The sequence below is a fragment of the Pollicipes pollicipes genome, unplaced genomic scaffold (assembly GCF_011947565.3).
Source record: "Pollicipes pollicipes isolate AB1234 unplaced genomic scaffold, Ppol_2.1 Scaffold_4881;HRSCAF=5763_pilon_pilon_pilon, whole genome shotgun sequence".
Taxonomy (NCBI): domain Eukaryota; kingdom Metazoa; phylum Arthropoda; class Thecostraca; order Pollicipedomorpha; family Pollicipedidae; genus Pollicipes; species Pollicipes pollicipes.
Window position 1 is genome coordinate 22,484,902 of NW_023596576.1, and position 18,559 is coordinate 22,503,460.

The 18,559-nt window shown below is 54.6% G+C and overlaps 1 protein-coding gene across 1 annotated transcript; it reads right to left on the minus strand.

Moving 5' to 3' along the window:
- Window positions 1-8,085, minus strand: LOC119100121 (putative MFS-type transporter C09D4.1). Its single transcript, XM_037223234.1, has 3 exons — window positions 7,667-8,085; window positions 6,933-7,627; window positions 1-1,514 (listed from the first exon to the last, which is right to left on the minus strand). The coding sequence occupies exons 1-3, from the start codon at window positions 8,083-8,085 to the stop codon at window positions 16-18; spliced, it is 2,613 nt and encodes an 870-aa protein (XP_037079129.1). The 3' UTR covers window positions 1-15.
- Window positions 8,086-18,559: the final 10,474 nt, after the last annotated feature.

Consider the following 18,559-nt stretch of genomic DNA (forward strand, 5'->3'; position numbering starts at 1 on the left):
TGAAAATGCCGAACCTTACGTTTCAATTATGTCGTTGACGTAACACTCGTTTTGCCTGTTGGTCAACTTAGTTTCCTGGCTTGCACTCCTGTCCGGTCTAGCTTGCTGTTCCGTCGGAGTAACCGATTGAGTATTTTCGAGTCCCATGTCTGTGTTTGTGCGCCGGTATACTTCCTTCGTTTTGATCATGAGAACTACTGGCATTGCGCACGAGAACACCAGGATGTAATTAAGCCACACCGTATTCTCGCTGAGCGGCTTGATGAGAAACAGGACGAGATAGAGCGCAGACACCAGGTTGAAGCAAAAGCTTATGATGGCGCCGATGACGTCCGTGGACACGGGGTAGCTCAGCTCGGCGGCGTACTCGAGGAGGAGCGGCGACGTAGAATACGCGAACGAAATCGACAGCAGCGTCGAGCAGTAGAGCATTGACAGTGAAAAGGGCAGCCACTCGGCGATCAGCGCCAGCTGCCAAACAAAGCAGGCGGCTGCACAGGTGAGGAGGCCAATGATGGTGGCTTTCATGTGGCCCCGGAACATGTCTGTCAGACGGGCCACGACAAGCGCCGACAGAGAAGAACTTATGCCCGCCCAGAAGCCTAGCCAGCCGGCCTCGTCTTGGGTGACGCCTATCTGCCCAACATTGATATCCAGCACTCCGAAGTAGGCCGCCGGAACGCCGAGTGAGAGGCTGTACACGGCTACCACCCACGGCAGGTCAGGAGCTTTCGCCGCCTGCCGCAGCCCGCTCCAGAACGACGCGGTGGGCGCGGCGGCGCTAGCTGATGGCGGCAGCGGCGGCCGAGACGGGTAGTACGCGAGCGCCGCCAGGAACAGGGCGGCCAGAAACCCCGCCTCCACGTACATTAACGTCATGACGTCATCCCTGGTGGCGTCAGTGTTGACGCCGTCCGGCTGTCGCACGATCAGCGGCCCGATGAGGAAGGCGCCGCTGCCCCCCAACCGGTTGGCGATGCTGGATAGGCCAGTGGCCGTGGTCCGCTGCTCGGTTGGGAACCATAGCGCCGAGATATGGGGCGGCACCGCCATGGCCATGATGCCGGCGATGCCGTTAAGGATGGCGGCGGTGAAGGCGGTGGCCGTGAAGACGCCTTGTTCAGATGATACACATCGGACAGCCGTGCCAAGCGTCATGGCACCGGCCATGGTCAGAATGGCAGGCCGCACGCCGTACTTGTCAAGCAGCCAGCAGTAGGGCGCCATGAACACTGCAAAGGCCAGACAAGCCATGTCGCCCAGCATCGAAATGATGGTGTTGTTCCATTTGGGGAAGGCTGCCTGTGCAGCTTTAGTGATGGGCCCGAATGTGTTCCATATGGCGCACTGGGAGAAGCTTAGCGCCGAGTACACCAGAAGAATATACCAGCGTCTCCGGTACGTCCTGAGTGCTGCTGCCCTGTCGATGGTATCCGCGGCATGGGTCCGTCCCGATGACTCAATGCGGCCATTTTCTGTGCTTTTCTGAGCATCCGACTGTGGTCCAGACAGGTCTGCCGACAAAACAACAACGCGTGTTTGTCAAACCCGTCATGTGAACTGCGTTTCTGCACTAGGGTTCGGGGGAGGGGGGGGGGGGGGGACGAGTGCGTCTAACACTGGCTAACTGATTTGTTTTTGCATGCTCTGTTTAGCCGACACATTTCCTGACGCTGAGCCGGCGCGATGCACCATGCACCTGGTTTGTTCTTGCTGACGTCAGCGCGAGGCCTATTCGTATGCGTACAACACTAGCTGTATGACGGGTGCTTGTCTATCGCGCAGTGCTGTTTGTCAGGTTTTAATCCATTAGAGGGATCGTGACGCACGTCATCGGACCTTCTTTTGTGAGCGCCTGCGAGTGCCATGGTCATTGAGTGGTCAGGACCATGGCGAAAGCAGGGATTGCCCCTCCCCTCACGTGGGAGCCGAAGGCGCAAGCGAATCGGCTAGTACGCCCTTTAATTGTCTGGTTGTGTCAGCCCACAGAGGTCAGAGCGGCCCAACAGGTCACAGCGGCATCACATGGCTGTCATGCGTCATCACATACCAAAAGAAAGGGAGCGACAGGGACGTGCAGGGGCGTGCAGACAAAGACAGGGACGTTAGAGAAGGCTCATGTCGTTTAACCTCTTCATACGCCTGTTGCCGCAGGCACGTCAAGAAATATTGCAGTGCCTCGGTAATAGAGACTTACCTGTGAATCCTGGCATATTTCGACTGCAGCGTTACTTGCCGACGGCGGCGCCTGGACTGTTGGAGGGTGTCGCGGACAGCCGCCGACCTCAGATTCGTCTCGCACCAGTGACGTAGCGCCACTGCCCCTCCGCCGGCGCCGCTGCCCGCTTATCTCCGCCCGGGGCCGTCCGTGCGTACCGGGTTCGGCTGGGACGAACGCACCCGGCACTGGCGCACCGGCGGCTACCGGCCGTCCCCCGACGTGCCCTCGCCACTGGCGCATCGGCGCCTACCGGCCGTCCCCCGACGTGCCCTCGGCACTGGCGCACCGGCGCCTACTGACCGTCCTCCGCCGTGCCTTCGGCACTGGCGCACCGGCGCCTACCGGCCGTCCCCCGACGTGCCCGCGGCACTGGCGTGCCGGCGCCTACCGACTGCCCTCCGACGTGCCCGCCTCGACGCTCTTGACGATTTGCTGTGGACTTCCCCGATAGGAGTAAAGCCGTTTATTTGCCTACGTCCGCAATAATAAATCATGGTTTTGTACCACACTTATCTGCGCTTTAAGTACACTGATTGCAGACCACAGGTCCTTCTGGACGTTTACTGGTCCAGCTCGCGGGACAGTAATGGCCGTGCACGGGACTCTCACAGATTATCTCGAGGGTGGGGAAAGGGCTGGGGGTTGGAGTGGTTGGCGCAGTCGTCGAGCTGCGCGCTGAGGAAACCAGAGGCACGGGATACGACTCCTGCGGTGCTTGCCCCTCTTCGTAGGAGATAGGCAAGTAAGCTGAGTTCGTCACAAAGCTCCAATGACATATTGGCATATTACCGGTCGTCGTGTAATGTGACCGTCGAGCAGCTATCAGTAAGTGACCATCGAGCAGCTATCAGTATTGCGCCTAGATTGGTATTCAGTGCCGATGTAATGCTTGCACGATGTAAATTAGCTTTACTCGCAACCGTGTCAGGAACACAGCGATGTCGCCAGGGTATGGAGGCTCGGTGAAGGGAAAATGTGTGGGGACATAAAAGTCACATTAGAGGTCCTACTTGACGGGTTTTAGCTATGCAATGCTTGACTGATGTCCGCGTGGCCTAATTCCACGACCCGCTTTTCAGGAATGTTGTCATCTTTGAAGGGCAAGCGTGTATATGACTTGGCTACTGTAATAACAGACAGCGACGAGCAGGTCTCTATCGCTAGCCAGCCGTAAAGATAAAGCCATCACCCAGCGCTGAGTGCGACTCCCGTCAGCTTTTGGCGGTTTAAAAACAAGCTCTGATCTTATCTGTCGATGGGGTGGAAAAAAGTGATTGTCATTCGTGCTTTGCCGCAGTGTTCGCCGGTTTGTTTCGTTCGGGAGCCTCGGGTGACAGGTGATGCTGCCGTCCCGCCTAAGAGGACATTTACCCGTCATCTGTGTTGGCGTTCTCGTACATCTGGGGTAGATTCAATTAAGTACTTCCAAAATGTCAGCCCGCTCCCGCAACTGCCAGAAAGGCTTTGTTTGCGTTAGGGTTTCTTCCGGACAGCTTCAGATGTTTGCGGTGCCATGGAATGGGTTCGCTATTCGGCAGTAGTCAGTTATTCTTGCATGCCCAGAAAGTATCCGTTTGGCGTTTTTTTGTTTGCTTGTTGTTTGACAATGTTTTTGCAATTATTCAGTTCCGAGAACCGCATCTAAAGGAATGTCAGAATGCCACGTTCTCTGCACTATTCGCCAATTTATCTCGTGTCCAAAGTTTGCTGGCATTGCTCCAGTGGCTGTATCATGACCATTATGTCCCATCGCCTCTTCTGACATCAAAACATTCGGAGTGTCTGACGAGGTTCATGCAGTTCGTACTTCAGCCCGCTACGAAAGCTGTGCAAGGCAGTGAAATCCGATCGAAGTTTCGGGCGTTGCAAATGCAATAACGTTGATAACGTTGCCGGCGTTTAACGCCTCAGCAACGCTGACTGCGTTTCCGAAGGCGATAGTTGACTTGCTGGGGCCTCCCACCCATCGTAGCGCCAGCGTGGCGATTTAACGGGGTCATGTATCATATTCTACTGAAACATGGGAATCAAGGGTTAGGTGATGCGTAAATCCACCTGAAAAGTATTAATTCTCTCTGACGTATAAGTCACGATATTTGCCGCGAAGCATTTTGGTAACCGAAACTGATATCGATGTGTTCTTAGCGCCTCAGCACCCATCATAATGTATGAAATATTGTTACCAAGATATATCTCACGACAGCAAAATTTCCGAGGTTTCTAAAACATCCGGATGTTTAAGTATATTATCCCCAGAAAAATCAAAAAATCTCGGGCGAATAAAAGCAATGGGAGACATTTTACCCTCCTCGGAAAGAGATCGTTGAACACATGCCATCTGTTCCGTCGGAACCTTAACTATGCATCCCATCCGGAATGTATTTGATAATTCCCCTTAAAGTCGCCCTTGGCATCTCATCAGCCGTCTGTTGCATCAGACAGTTCTGGGATCGCAAGGCGGTCCCACACTCTGTGGTTGGTTTAGCCGGTCATCGAACGATCCCGTACTTGCATCACATCGGTTGATTATCACATTATTTCCGAAACATGTGACTAGGAACCATTCCCGTTGGAGGCAGTATATAAGGTTTGCTACCACGCACGTTCAGTGCTCATACGCTCACTAGATCTGAAGACGCAAGGCTGCTGTTGGTTGTGAACTTTGTGGCGTTGTGTGCGTGTTGGTGAGTACTTGCTACTGTAAAATAGAAACTATGGACTGACAAAATTCCTCTTTGTCTGGACTCGCGAGGACTGGCACGAGCGAGGTCGTAACGAGCAAAACTATCACGCAAGTAGTTAGAAATCTGCTACTAATATGATCTGCCATATTTTTGCATAGTACAGCAGTCTATTTTTTCGAGATCGCGAAGATTCGCAAAATGGGATTAAAAAAGAAAACTCACTCATATCAATGTGGGAACAAGGAACCTCGTGACATAAGTCAACAGTCATTTCAACATCGCATGATGTCGGTTCTGAACCTTTTGCTCCGCAGATACCACTTTTTCTTTGCCAATTTCCAACACAAAAGAAATTTCCGAAGGCTCAAGTGTCTGAATATGCTTCCCATGGCCCTTTTGTGAACATGACCCATGCTGAAGATAGTCAAAATATGACTATTTTCACCCATTTTGGCTTTCGGACGGAATTAAACACCTGTTCACCAACGGGCGTGGGGATCTAATGCATTGGCAATTGCTCAGATTTCTTCACAAATAGGTGCTAGGGGTATATATATATATATATATATATATATATATAACATATGTATATATATATAGATATATATACATATATATATACACATATATATACACGTATATGCATATATATACCTATAAACATATATAGATATATGTATGTATGTATGTACATATGTAGGTATGTAGGTATGTACCCTGATGTTATTTGTGCCATTTGACATTTGAGTTGAAATGCGTTTGGCGCCTTAGCGCAGACAAAAATACCTGAAATGCGACCACCTAGTATATTTGTGGATTATATAACTTATTATTAAATACATTAAGTGATAGCGCTAATGCGGGTGGATTAAACAACGAGCTAGGACAGAGCTCAGCAGGCTATCTTTACACAGACTGACAATGGCAGAAAAGTAGGCACATAACGTACGTAGGTTTTATCCAAGCCAAACGGCAAAATAGTCCGCATGCAACACACGTAGGTTTTACCGAAGCCAGTGGATATCCGATGCACACTGGTGAAGATGAATGATAAGTTGCACCCCTTCTTCATTGCTTTAAAACTGGTCCCGGCTTTCCGAATCGCCCGAACGGATCACCCACCTTCGTTGGACAGCATGACCAGTGGTCAGTTGTCCTGCTCCAGTTGGAACAAACCGATGGTGTTTTTGGGTGGCTAACATTATCTGAATTGTAGTAAATTGTGCAGGAAATTTCTCGGCCATGGCAGCAATCCCGGGTTTGTATGACTAAGATCGAGATACTGGTGACCATTGATGTACGCAAAAGTCGTACATGTCATTGGCTCGGAAAGCGTGACCCTTAACAATACGGGTCTGGCTCTCTCGGGTCACGGCTCACCTCATCTTCTCAGTGGCGTCACTTGTTCTTTTACCGTGAGGTGCACCGAACAATTCCACTCAGCAAGCATTCGCCAATCGGTGTGATGAGATATCTCTGTAAGTAGTTGGTAGGCCCCTGAGCGGGGTCACTGCCCTTCCCTCCCGTTTTTCCCGAAACAATTTCTGACTCACTTCCCGGTGTTTTTCCAGAATAATTTCGGAATGATGGGGCATGGCTGTGTTAAACTTTGCTCGTTTGTCAGCAGTTAAAAACCCGGTCTATTGCGCATGTCAGCAGAATCACGCTCTCTACTGCAATCCCCATAGGGGTTGTCTGAGAAAGTATTCACAGAGTTGGGCACACCGAGCTAAGATGGCGATGCTCTTCACATTAGAGATGATGTCACGAGCGTGAGGTCTTTCATGATGAGGTCTTTTAATCGCATTAAGAGAGGTCTAGTCGCTTGAGAGGGTGGAACGGCAGATCCAGGTATGGTAGAGTTTATTCCGTTGGATACTTCACCGGCAGCTGGTGCAGACAACGAACAGACACAGTCATCACGGGTCTAATACGTTGGCGATGCTACCTTCTCTTTGCTGTCGGGCATCTTACATTACATTTCTTCAAACATTTCTAAATGTGCCCCCCTTGCGAAGGCTGCACACCTCCATCTTTGCCAACTTGCTGTTCAGTCCCAGTGGCGGCGTCAGTGCTGATGTGCCCCAGGTCTGTATTCGTTCTCCGGTACACTTCCTTGGTTTTGAACATCAGAATCGCCGGCACCGTGCACGACAGCACCAACACATAGTTGAGCCACAGCGTGTTCTCACTGAGTGGCTTGATGAGGAACAACAGCAGATAGAGCACCGCCACCGAATCGTAGCAGAAGCTCATGATGGCGCCGATGACATCCGTGGACACGGGGTAGCTCAGCTCGGCGGCGTACTCGAGGAGGAGCGGCGACGTAGAATATGTGAACGAAATCGACAGCAGCGTCGAGCAGTAGAGCATTGACAGTGAAAAGGGCAGCCACTCGGCGATCAGCGCCAGCTGCCAAACGAAGCAGGCGGCTGCACAGGTGAGGAGGCCAATGATGGTGGCTTTCATGTGGCCCCGGAAGATGTCTGTCAGGCGGGCCACGACCAGCGCCGATAGGCAGCAGCTGATGCCCGTCCAGAAGCCTAGCCAGCCGGCTTGATCCTGCGTGACGCCTATCTGCCCAACATTGATGTTGAGGACCCCGAAGTAGGCTGCCTGGATGCCCTGCGAAATGCTGTACACGGCTACTACCCAGGGCAGGTCTGGAGCTTTCGCCGCCTGCCGCAGCCCGCTCCAGAACGACGCGGTGGGCGCGGCGGCGCTAGCGGATGGCGGCAGCGGCGGCCGAGACGGGTAGTACGCGAGCGCCGCCAGGAACAGGGCGGCCGTGATGCCCGCCTCCACGTACATCAGAGTCATGATATCGCTGCGGGCAGCGTCTAAGTCCGCGGCCGGGTCGGCACCCCCTGGCTGCCGCACGATCAGCGGCCCGATGAGGAAGGCGCAGCTGCCGCCCAGCTGGTTGGCGATGTTGGGCAGGCCAGTGGCCGTGGTGCGCTGCTCGGGCGGGAACCACAGCGCCGAGATGTGGGGCGGCGCCGCCATGGCCATGATGCCGGCGATGCCGTTAAGAATGGCTCCGATGAAGGCGGTGGCCGTGAAGACGCCTTGTTCAGATGATACACAGCGCACAGCAGTGCCCAGTGCCATAGTGCCGGCCATGGTCAGAATGGCAGGCCGCACACCGTACTTGTCAAGCAGCCAGAAGTAGGGCGCCATGAACACGACAAAGGATAGACAACCCATGTCGCTCAGCATTGAGATGATGGTGTTGTTCCAGTTAGGGAAAGCTGCCTGTCCGGCGTCAGTGATTGGCCCGAATGTGTTCCATATGGCGCACTGCGAGAAGCCGAGTATCGAGTACACCAGAAGAATGTACCAACGCCTCCGGTACGTCTTGAGTGGTACTTCGCGTTCGCCGTCACCCACTGCAGGGGTCTGCCCTGATGACCCGTCACTGACGTTCACTCTGCGAGTTTGGACATCCAATGATGGTTCTGACGAATCTGCGGGCAAAGCAAGCAGCAATGTGAACACAACGCTTCTGCCAAGCTTCCCAAGGCAAATGGCGTGCGTGCTCTGCTGGCTTATGTGGAGCGTGTCTACACAGTTCTGTCGCAGTGTGTGTTTTGTTCAGGGGAGGGTCCTCCTGACGCAGGGCCTGTGCGGCGTATCAAGTGTCGTGTTCGTTAGCATCGTTACGTCTAACAAGCATCGTTACGTCACACCTCAGTGTGCCCGCTGTGCGAATTGCGCAGCCTCTGGTTGCATATTATCTCCTGCTAGTCGTCAGGGTTACCAACCATTAAGGACGCAACCGAGGGGACAATTCCCAGTCCAGTTCGGTGCGCTAACACGGATCAGTATGGAGAGTTTAAGTGGTTTTGAACGTAAGAATATGCTTTCTTTCGACGTGATCTGTGAAGCACCACGAAAACATGGACGGTGTCTCCGCTGTGTAGACTTACCCACGAAGCCTCCCATGGTTGGGCCTCAGTGTTGCTTGCTCACAACGGTATTGGCTGCTCACTTGCTGAGGTACGAACGTTCACGCAAACTTGATCTTTTCTCGTGGGCCGGAGCAGGCGGCGTATCACCGCCACTCCCCCGCCGACTGCGTCGGGTATCTTTGGGCCTGTTTGCGGTGCTGCCGGCGTCGATGGCGCCGTGCGGACGGCAACGCGATAGCACCGTCGTCGGCGCAGAGTCACCGCCGACGGGGGCCGCGTTGCACTCTCGACTGTGCACCGCCCTATCGCGACTGACGCGTATCGGGCTGGCCCGCAGACGCCGATGCGTTGGTCACACGTATTGGGTTCACTCCCACGCCGTCTATCTTCGGACGTGCCCGGCTCAAGGCCGCGTTGATTGGCCGCCAGCTTTTTCCTCGGCGGTGCACGGTGGGAACATTAAGATATGAACCGGAATGAGTTAACTACTGCATACTGCTTCCCGAGTTGGGGCTTAACTTGCCGTGCGTTCAGTGATGATTGGACTGGCAGGCAGGACAGGCTTTGATGGCAAGAAGCCGCGGGACACGATTTGTGAGAGATTTATAGCGTCAGTACGAGAGATCTGCACAACAGGTCATCTGCTTTCACTGCCACGTCACTGCTAACTGCCCTTAGCTTTCTTTGCGCTGTCACTCTTATTGCCGTCAATTCAGGGTTATCTTTGGCAGGCAAGGCTCATTAGGTCCTTTAAGGGCCATAACATCTATGATATTGCTCGATAAACACACATCGTGTCGCTGTGAAATCATTGGACATTGGTATTTTATGTTGTGGACGCCGATTTATTGGCTTTTAAAGCGTTGCAGTCGGCATAAATTTCGGAAGCTATTCCATGACAAATATGGATGTCAGCAGGTCTTGGCTCTGTAACATTCTGTCGTTCGACCTAACCTTAGCGTGCTATGTAGCTGTTACTGATGATAAACCTCAAGAGCAGGAGCATGCCATTACAAGGCTTACGATGATGAGTCCTTGCTACGTTTTTGGCCATCACCCTTTAATTTCTTGTCCCTGGCACTGCTTTGACACCGCCGCTTGTGCTCTGAGCAAACCATCACTGATGCCACGGTCAGGTACAAGTGAACTCTGGCCTTCCGGGAGGTGAAGCTTCGAAGGCGCCAGCGTTCTTCCAAAATAACGTCTGAATTGTTAAAGCAAGATGTGGGAATTTTGGGCAGCTGAGTTGACATGATTTCTACACAAACTGTGAAAGTTTGAAGTTTCTGGTCATAGAGCTCAATTTAGGATAGTTTCCTCGTGGACGTGTCGGTACCATGCTGCTCAAAACTGAAAGAGTACGCTTATCTTCCGAGGAAAGGCACTCACTCAGATTTTCTAGACTAGTTTTGTTATCTTCATCATTTAGAAGCGGTCTAGCCACTTTTGCGAAGTCAAATCATCCTAGGTCATGCTAGGTCAAACTGTGACCTTTACGACTATGTTTTAAGTTTCGCTTACGCTTATCTTCCGAGGAAAGGCACTCACTCAGATTTTTAGACTAGTTTTGTTATCTTCATCATTTAGAAGCGGTCTAGCCACTTTTGCGAAGTCAAATCATCCTAGGTCATGCTAGGTCAAACTGTGACCTTTACGACTATGTTTTAAGGTTCATTGTTATTTGATTAAACCTCATGAGCACTGGTCTTAAAGCTTTGGAAAACCTTTCTAACATTTTTTCTCTCTCATTTATGTTGATTGCTTTGTTCTTGATATAGCTGAGCTGATCAATCCAACGCACCTCTGACCTGACCTGACATGACATCGAAGGTCGCAGATGTCAATATTCGCTTCCACCCATGTGCTATTTTTTCCCAGAGCTATTCAACGCAGTCTTCTGCACTGATGTGGCACGGTTCATTATTGAGATAGCGGGATAATACAAACACCGACATGACCCTTATGACCTGATTTAACCTCTCTGGGGTCACATTCAACGTTGTTTAGTCACATCTATCTAATCCGGTTCGACGGGGCTTTCTAATGCCGTTTTCTTCGTCATTCTAACTGGCATAGTTTTGAGATGTTAGGTCACATAGAACCCCTCGTATGGAGCGAAGGTGAAAAAAAATCCCCGTGAGGCAAGGGTTCAAAGACTCGTAAGTACCAAGAGCCGTAGAAAGGAGCGGGTGTTCGATGTGGCAGTTGACCACCATGAACCATAAAGCATCATGGACCACCTGTCCATTGGGAGCCAAGCACAACCCATCTAATCTGTGTAAAAGGACACGCGCTTTTAAAAAAAGAAACGGCCGTTGCAATTGGTTCACGGGCCTTTGGTGCACACTTTGCAAAAGACAGAGGATTAACGTCCTCAGGAATATGCCTTTGGTCATTTGTGCCTGCGATCTGGTTCTCCAGACTGGTTCATGTGCGCGATGCTGGGTCATCCGCTTCATGGGTAATTGGTTGGGGCGCTTTGTTTGTCATCATTTGAAGGTCATTTTACGTCATTTACGTTGTTGAAGTGTATTAGCACCGGCCATACATGAAACATGCAGACATTTTGCATGCATGGTTGTCGATAAGATGGCATCTCCAAATTGTGTCGCTTTGAATTAATTCAAGCCATACATCTCGGTATGCTCCATCGCGCACCATTTAATCTAGCAGCTGACGGTTCTCACGGATGCAAACAAAGGCCGTTTGTTTGTATTGTTATCTTTGCGTCATAAACATATGTTAGACCTGTTCAGATTGTTGGTACTGATAACATTTATCCCGCGTTTTTCCGTCAGTCGAGCTACCGTCGTTGTAATGCCAAATATGGAGATAAGAATAATCGTCCAACTTTGTTTTGTCTACGATCCCAAGGCCGTGTCCTCATGCCAGCAGTATTCCGGGCTTTGGTCGTAGATGTAATGTAATTGTAATCGGTGTGTTTGTAACTCGCCGCCAACTGGCTTGTTAGCGCGTGCTCTGTCGAAGCTGCCTCGTTTGGTACAGCTAAGCGCATGTGAAGTTCTTAAGGCAATTGGCTCGGGTTTATTTAACTCGGTGTCCATGCATGCCAGGTGCTTGGCAATAACCCTGCAGCCGTGCCAGAAAACTCGTCACTAAAGCAAACCGTGACTTTACTGTGCATGAGTGTTTTTGTCTAGACAACTTCCGGAATGTCATCAGGGTATTGTTTATGTCTTGTTTAGTTTATGTAAACAAAATGTGTTGACTGTCTTCCATGCTAAGCAAACGCCCTCTCTAAACACGTTTGGTTCAGAAATCACCGTGTCAGCAACAACCTTTGAGCGTTTCTACACCACCTTGAGCCAGCACACTGCTTTACTCACCAACAGCTGGTGGGGTGCGTTCACTGTGTTACTCCCAGGTTAGTGCCCTCATGCAATCCCTTTTTTGTCTCATTCACTCATTTGCCATAACTAATTCGAACCTTGAAGGCAGCATGCCATTTTGTTGGGCTTCTCAGTCATAAATGAGCCGCGTCCGAATCGATCGGTTATACTAAGACCGCATAAGCAGAAACAGCTGTTTGGCCATGATTGTTAACAGCTCAGAATTTCGATTTGAAGCGGCCGCTCCGACGAGAAACAGCCATTGAACTCCCTGTTAACCGCTATGAATGTAATGCTTTTGGCTTGCTCTGCTTTTCTCGAGAAACGTGTCACATATTGTTCTCAGCACACTAATAGGCCAAATTGTTGTGCAATGAGTGGTATGAGAGCTTGAAACATTAGTTCGGGACAAATTTGCACACGTGAAGCATTGCCACGCAATTCAACAAAATGTCATGTCGTGACTCTTATTTACTCCCCGTGACGTTTAGCAGCATCTTTTTCGAGGAGCACTGACCTTCCGAATCATTGCTTATTTTGATGCTCAGCTCGTTACAAATATGTTTGCAGAGCACGTATATACTAGCGATATAACCCATAATCCTCTAACGCACGTCTTCGAACTTCTATCAATGCATTTCACACTAGATGGCTTGCGCTGTCCGCTGTGCCAATGGCAAAGGCTCATTTTTACGCCATACCTCCTCATAAATGGCCATAACTAGTCCCTAGGTTTCACCAGAGCAAGTTTATTGAAATATGTCCCCAAGGTAGAACATTCCATTTGGCAATTAGCTGATGCGGATGGATGGTTGTTGCGATGCAGGATAAAAGGAAAAGTCGATGTCTTTTGTGACAAATCCTGTTCATTAATGCGCTCGAAAACTGATCGATATATGCCTCCTTTGGTAAAAGTGTCGCATTTCAGGGACAAATATTAGAGTGCACCTCCCATGCATTTATTTTCCTTTAGCGGTATGCGTCATATGTACAGCTGGCCTGCGTTTGGGCATAGTCTGGCGGTGGTAGAATTTACTTCAGTTCACTGAGCGCCCCTGCATATATATATAGCCTCGTGTGCCCCACCCGCTTATTCCTCAAAATGCTAGTTGACTGCGTCTCGTGTCTCCTAGTGTGCCTTGGCGAACAGTGCTATGGTTACATGTTCATGACCATTCGCTTGCTCCACGTCGTTCCGTTTATGTCCCAGAGCCATACAGTGAAGATGATCTTTGAGGACTCATTGGCGGTTGATGAATGGTGTTGCTATGTAAGCTTGTGAACAGCAAACTCGCTGCAATCTGGTTTACTCCTTGTCTGCGGAGATACCTCTGTGATTGCTCAGTTGCTCACTGAGATGCTGTACCAGAGCATTCCATGCAATGACGTTGATAATTCTTCTCATAGTCGAGTACGGTGCTCATAGTCGAATGATGCCGTTGACTTATACAGTTGGATATTGCGAGCTGTCCAGGAAGCATTACCAGTAGTTTGTGTGTCGAAGGACGAAATAGCCCTTGTTCCAGTCTCCATCAGGGCTCTAACGGGAATTGCGTGAAGGAGCTTGGCATGCCTGCACGGCTCCGTGTGACCAAGTGTGCACGCGCGCGCTCAGGCACGAGTGCGCACGTGCGATTTTTCTGCTTCATTTATGCAGAGCATAGCCGCTCCATTTTGTGTGGAGAACGGACGAGCCCTCTGTGAGACCATTCGAGCTGTGTCTTGCCGGACCGCGTCGGCATCGGAACGGCCGCTGACTTGGCCGCCGTCCCCCGCCCGAACGGCCGCTGACATGGCTTCCGTCCCTCCGCTGGAACGGCCGCTGACCTGGCCACCGCCCCTCCGCCGGAGCTACTGCCTGACCTGGCTGCCGTCCCCGCCGTAGTGGCCGCTGACCTGGCCACCGTCTCCGCCGGAGCGGCCGCTGACCTGGCCGCCGTCTCTCCGCCGGAGCGGCCGCTGACCTGGCCGTCGTCCCTCCGCCGGAGCTACTGCCTGACCTGGCTGCCGTCCCCGCCGTAGTGGCCGCTGACCTGGCCACCGTCCCTCCGCCGGAGTGGCCACTGACCTGGCCACCGCCCCTCCGCCGGAGCGGCCGCTGACCTGGCCGCCGCCCCTCCGCCGGAGCGGCCGCTGACCTGGCCGCCGCCCCTCCGCCGGATGGCCGCTGACCTGGCCGCCGCCCCTCCGCCGGAGTGGCCGCTGACCTGGCCACCGCCCCTCCGCCGGAGCGGCCGCTGACCTGGCCACCGCCCTCCGCCGGAGCGGCCGCTGACCTGGCCACCGCCCCTCCGCCGGAGCGGCCGCTGACCTGGCCACCGTCCCTCCGCCGGAGCGGCCGCTGACCTGGCCACCGCCCCTCCGCCGGAGCGGCCGCTGACCTGGCCACCGTCCCTCCGCCGGAGCGGCCGCTGACCTGGCCACCGCCCCTCCGCCGGAGCGGCCGCTGACCTGGCCGCCGCCCCTCCGCCGGAGCGGCCGCTGACCTGGCCACCGTCCCTCCGCCAGGTCGGCCGGGCCGGACCGACCTTACGCCGGGCCAGCAGACGGCCGGCGCCGCGCTGCGCCGCCTGCTGGCGTCCGACAGGCTGGCGGAGCTGCTGGCCGCCCTGCGCCAGACGCCAGCCGGACTGGATCCCGGTCTGGCGCGCAGCTGCGCCTTCGGGGTGGCCTTCCACCACGCCGGTGGGTGGGCACTTCTCCGCGCCGCTAGTCGGCCAGTCGGCAGGCGCACGCTGTCGTTCGGTCGTGATTACTGTGCATGCAGCGACTTGCTCAGCACCCGTGTTGTCCTAGAAGTGCTGCCAGGCAAAGGCGAATGTGCATACGAGTGTGGAGCAACCAACCAACACTTCAGATCTTTTTTTCTAATTGGCGCCAGTGAATAATGATAACTATGCATTATGGTTTTCTAGACTCCAGATGCCTGTCCTGCTGGCTTTGGCGCTGATATTGCCCCTTTGGAGTACTCGAAAACGTGTGTTGGCTGCTTTACCCCGTGCCTCAGGGCCGCCATCCTGTTCGCTGTTTTCACGGGCGGCTCGCTGCCCGTCCCTCCCCGCGGCCGGTTCGCTGACCACCAGGTCCGTCCGCGCGCAGGTCTGACGGTGGACGAGCGGGACCTGCTGGAACTGGCGTTCCGCTCGGGCGTGCTGCGGGTGCTCGTGGCCACCAGCACGCTCAGCTCCGGCGTGAACCTGCCGGCGCGGCGCGTGATCGTGCGCTCGCCGCTGCAGGGCGGCGCGCGGCTTGACCTGCTCACCTACCGCCAGATGGCGGGCCGTGCTGGACGCACTGGCGCAGACACCCACGGTACGGTCTACTCTACGTCCACGGTCTACTCTACGTCCACGGTGCGGTCTCCTCCGCACCTCTGGTGCGGTCTCCTCCGCATCCACGGTACGGTCTCCTCCGCATCCACGGTGCGACTCCTCCGCACCACGGTGCGGTCTCCTCCGCACCTCTGGTGCGGTCTCCTCCGCATCCACGGTACAGTCTCCTCCGCACCACGGTACCAGTCTCCTCCGTATCCACGGTGCGGTCTCCTCCGCACCACTGGTGCGGTCCTCCTCCGCATCCACGGTACGTCTCCTCCGCACCCACGGACGTCTCCTCCTCCATCCACGGTGCGTCTCCTCTGCACCACGGTACGGTCTCCTCCGCATTCACGGTACGGTCTCCGCATCCACGGTACAGTCTCCTCCGCATCCCTGGTACGGTCTCCTCCGCATCCACGGTGCGGTCTCCTCCGCACCACGGAACGGTCTCCTCCGTCCACGGTGCTCTCCTCCGCACCTCTGGTCGGTCTCCTCCGCATCCACGGTACAGTCTCCTCCGCGCCACGGAACGGTCTCCTCCGTACCACGGTGCGGTCTCCTCTGCACCCCTGGTACGGTCTCCGCCCATTCACGGTACGGTCTCCGCATCCACGGTACAGTCTCCTCCGCATCCCTGGTACGGTCTCCTCCGCAGCCACGATACAGTCTCCTCCGCGTCCACGGTACGGTCTCCTCCGCATCCACGGTACGGTCTCCTCCGCATACACGGTGCGGTCTCCTCCGCACCCCTGGTACGGTCTCTTCCGCACCCACGGTACAGTCTCCTCCGCATACACGGTGCGGTCTCCTCCGCACCCCTGGTACGGTCTCTTCCGCACCACGGTACAGTCTCCTCGCATACACGGTGCGGTCTCCCGCTCCACGACAGTGTCCCGCATCCCTGATACAGTCTCCTCTCATCCACGGTGCGGTCTCCTCCGCACCCTGTACGGTCTCCGCATCCCGATACAGTCCCTCCGCATCACGGTACGGTCTCCTCCGCATCCACGGTGCGTCTCCTCCGCACCCCTGGTACGGTCTCTCCGCACCCCTGGTACGGTCTCCGCATCCACGATGCAGTCTCCCCCGCATCCACGGTACGGTCTCCGCATCCACCGTACGATCTCCTCCGCATCCACGGTACGGTCTCATCCGCACCCTTGGTACGATCTCCTCCGCATCCACGGTACGGTCTCCTCTGGAACCGGGGGAAGGTCTTCTGCCATCACAACACATGGATAAGCGTTGGTACGGGCAGCCCCAAGCGCTCACAGTGCGTATCGGTCATCGGTCTCACTCTGGGTTGTACGGTCGCAATCCAGCGACAAAATACAGGGCGACGTGTTGGTGGCTGTCAAATGATTAGTATATTCATGTTGCTTACGCCGTCCTCATGTTGTCATCAGTCAAGCTAAGTCAAAGAAGAACATTCCAGCCGTTCGTATTTTGGCCGTTATGTAACCTCGCAGTCCAGGCGCCCGAAAGGCCCACTACTACTACTACCACTAGTCCTTCATATTTGGAAGCACCGACAGAAGCGTGACCCTGCTGGATCCACTCCGTGCAGGGGAGAGCATCCTGGTGTGTCGCGAGTGTGACCGAGCCAGCGCCCTGCACCTGATGACGTCAGAGCTGCCGCCGATCACCAGCTGTCTGACGGCGTCCGGCGGCGCCACCGAGGCGCTGAGACGGGCCGTGCTGGAGGTGAGTCAACTCTGGGCAGCCGACAAATCGGTTGGTGTCTGGCTCAGCATGTGCCTATCTGTTGTCGCCGTTGATTTTAAAAGGTTCCTCGGGTACCCAGTAGTCGGCATTAAAGGCAGCCAAAAGCAGGCAAAGCTCTGCTCTCGACGTAATCCGAACTTCCGATGTCGCGTCGCTCGTGGTTCGAGCTGTTGTTGTATTCACTGGCAGCGGCGATGGCATCAGGTCTTCTCCACACATATCTTGGTCACTCTTGGTTCATAATCATCATTCTGATGACACGATATGCTGAGAGCGGTGTGGCCGGCATGCATTTGCAAAGGTCCAACCATACTGTCTGTAAAGAAACATCAATGCCTCCTCGAAAGGGCGAGAGTGCGCGCCGGATCCCGAGCGGCGCTGTTGGCCTCTGCCGCGCGCCAAGCGCCACACCGTCAGACGACGGTCAGTGGCGCTGCTCATGGACTCAGCCGGCGGACTCAGCCGGTGGACTCAGCCGGCGGACTCAGCCGGTGGACTCAGCCGGCGGACTCAGCCGGTGGACTCAGCCGGCGGACTCAGCCGGTGGACTCAGCCGGCGGACTCAGCCAGCGGACTCAGCCGGTGGGCTCAGCCGGCGGACTCAGCCGGTGGTTTCAGCCGGTGGACTCAGCCGGCGAACTCAGCCGGCGGACTCAGCCGGCGGACTCAGCCGGCGGACTCAGCCGGTGGACTCAGCGGCCGCTGTGCCGCCAGGTGATCGTGAGCGGGGCGGCCGGCAGCCGGGCGGACGCGATGCTGTTCGCCTCCTGCACCATGCCGTCGGCAGAGCCGGGCCCCGCCGCCGCCTCACAGACGCACGCCGTCGACGACTGCCTCAGCTGGCTGGTGGAGCACGAGTTTGTCCGGTGAGTGGTCCCGCGAGGGGCGCTGCCCCGAGGCACGGACCGGTGAAGTGGGCTTGTTAACGCCTTGCCGTATCGGGAGGAACCTCGGGCGGCGATGGTGCGAGTGATAGAAACAAGTGTGCACGGGACGACAGGATATTGCATTAGGGGCAGTTATACGGTCCGCTCATGTCTCCAAATTATCACGTCTTCATTGTTGACCACTTGGATGGTTCAGTGGCACTACTCCCGAGGGGCGAGGGGGGGGGGGGGGGTGGAGTGGGCTTGACAGCGGCGTGCAGTGGCGGGAAGAACCTTGCAAGCGGCGATGGCGCGCATGATTAGAACATGTGTGCACGCGACACCAGGATTTGCACGAGGGCGGTCATTCGGGTCCATTCATGGCACCAACTCATGAGCTCTGCATTGGGGACCACTTGGGTGGTTCATTTGCCGAGTAACTAGTAAAGGATGTGGAACCGCCTTCACTGCTGTGTAGAGTCAAT

What these genes read in the sequence shown, in the direction of transcription:
- LOC119100121 (XM_037223234.1), bottom strand. Translation starts at nt 8,085, where the DNA reads ATGGCGCCCTACTTCTGGCTGCTTGACAAGTACGGTGTGCGGCCTGCC. An exon ending in CTGTTCCTGGCGGCGCTCGC is followed by an intron (nt 7,628 to 7,666) that starts GTACTACCCGTC and finishes GCCATCCGCTAG; the next exon opens with CGCCGCCGCGCCCACCGCGT. An exon ending in GCAAGTTGGCAAAGATGGAG is followed by an intron (nt 1,515 to 6,932) that starts GTGTGCAGCCTT and finishes TTTTGTCGGCAG; the next exon opens with ACCTGTCTGGACCACAGTCG.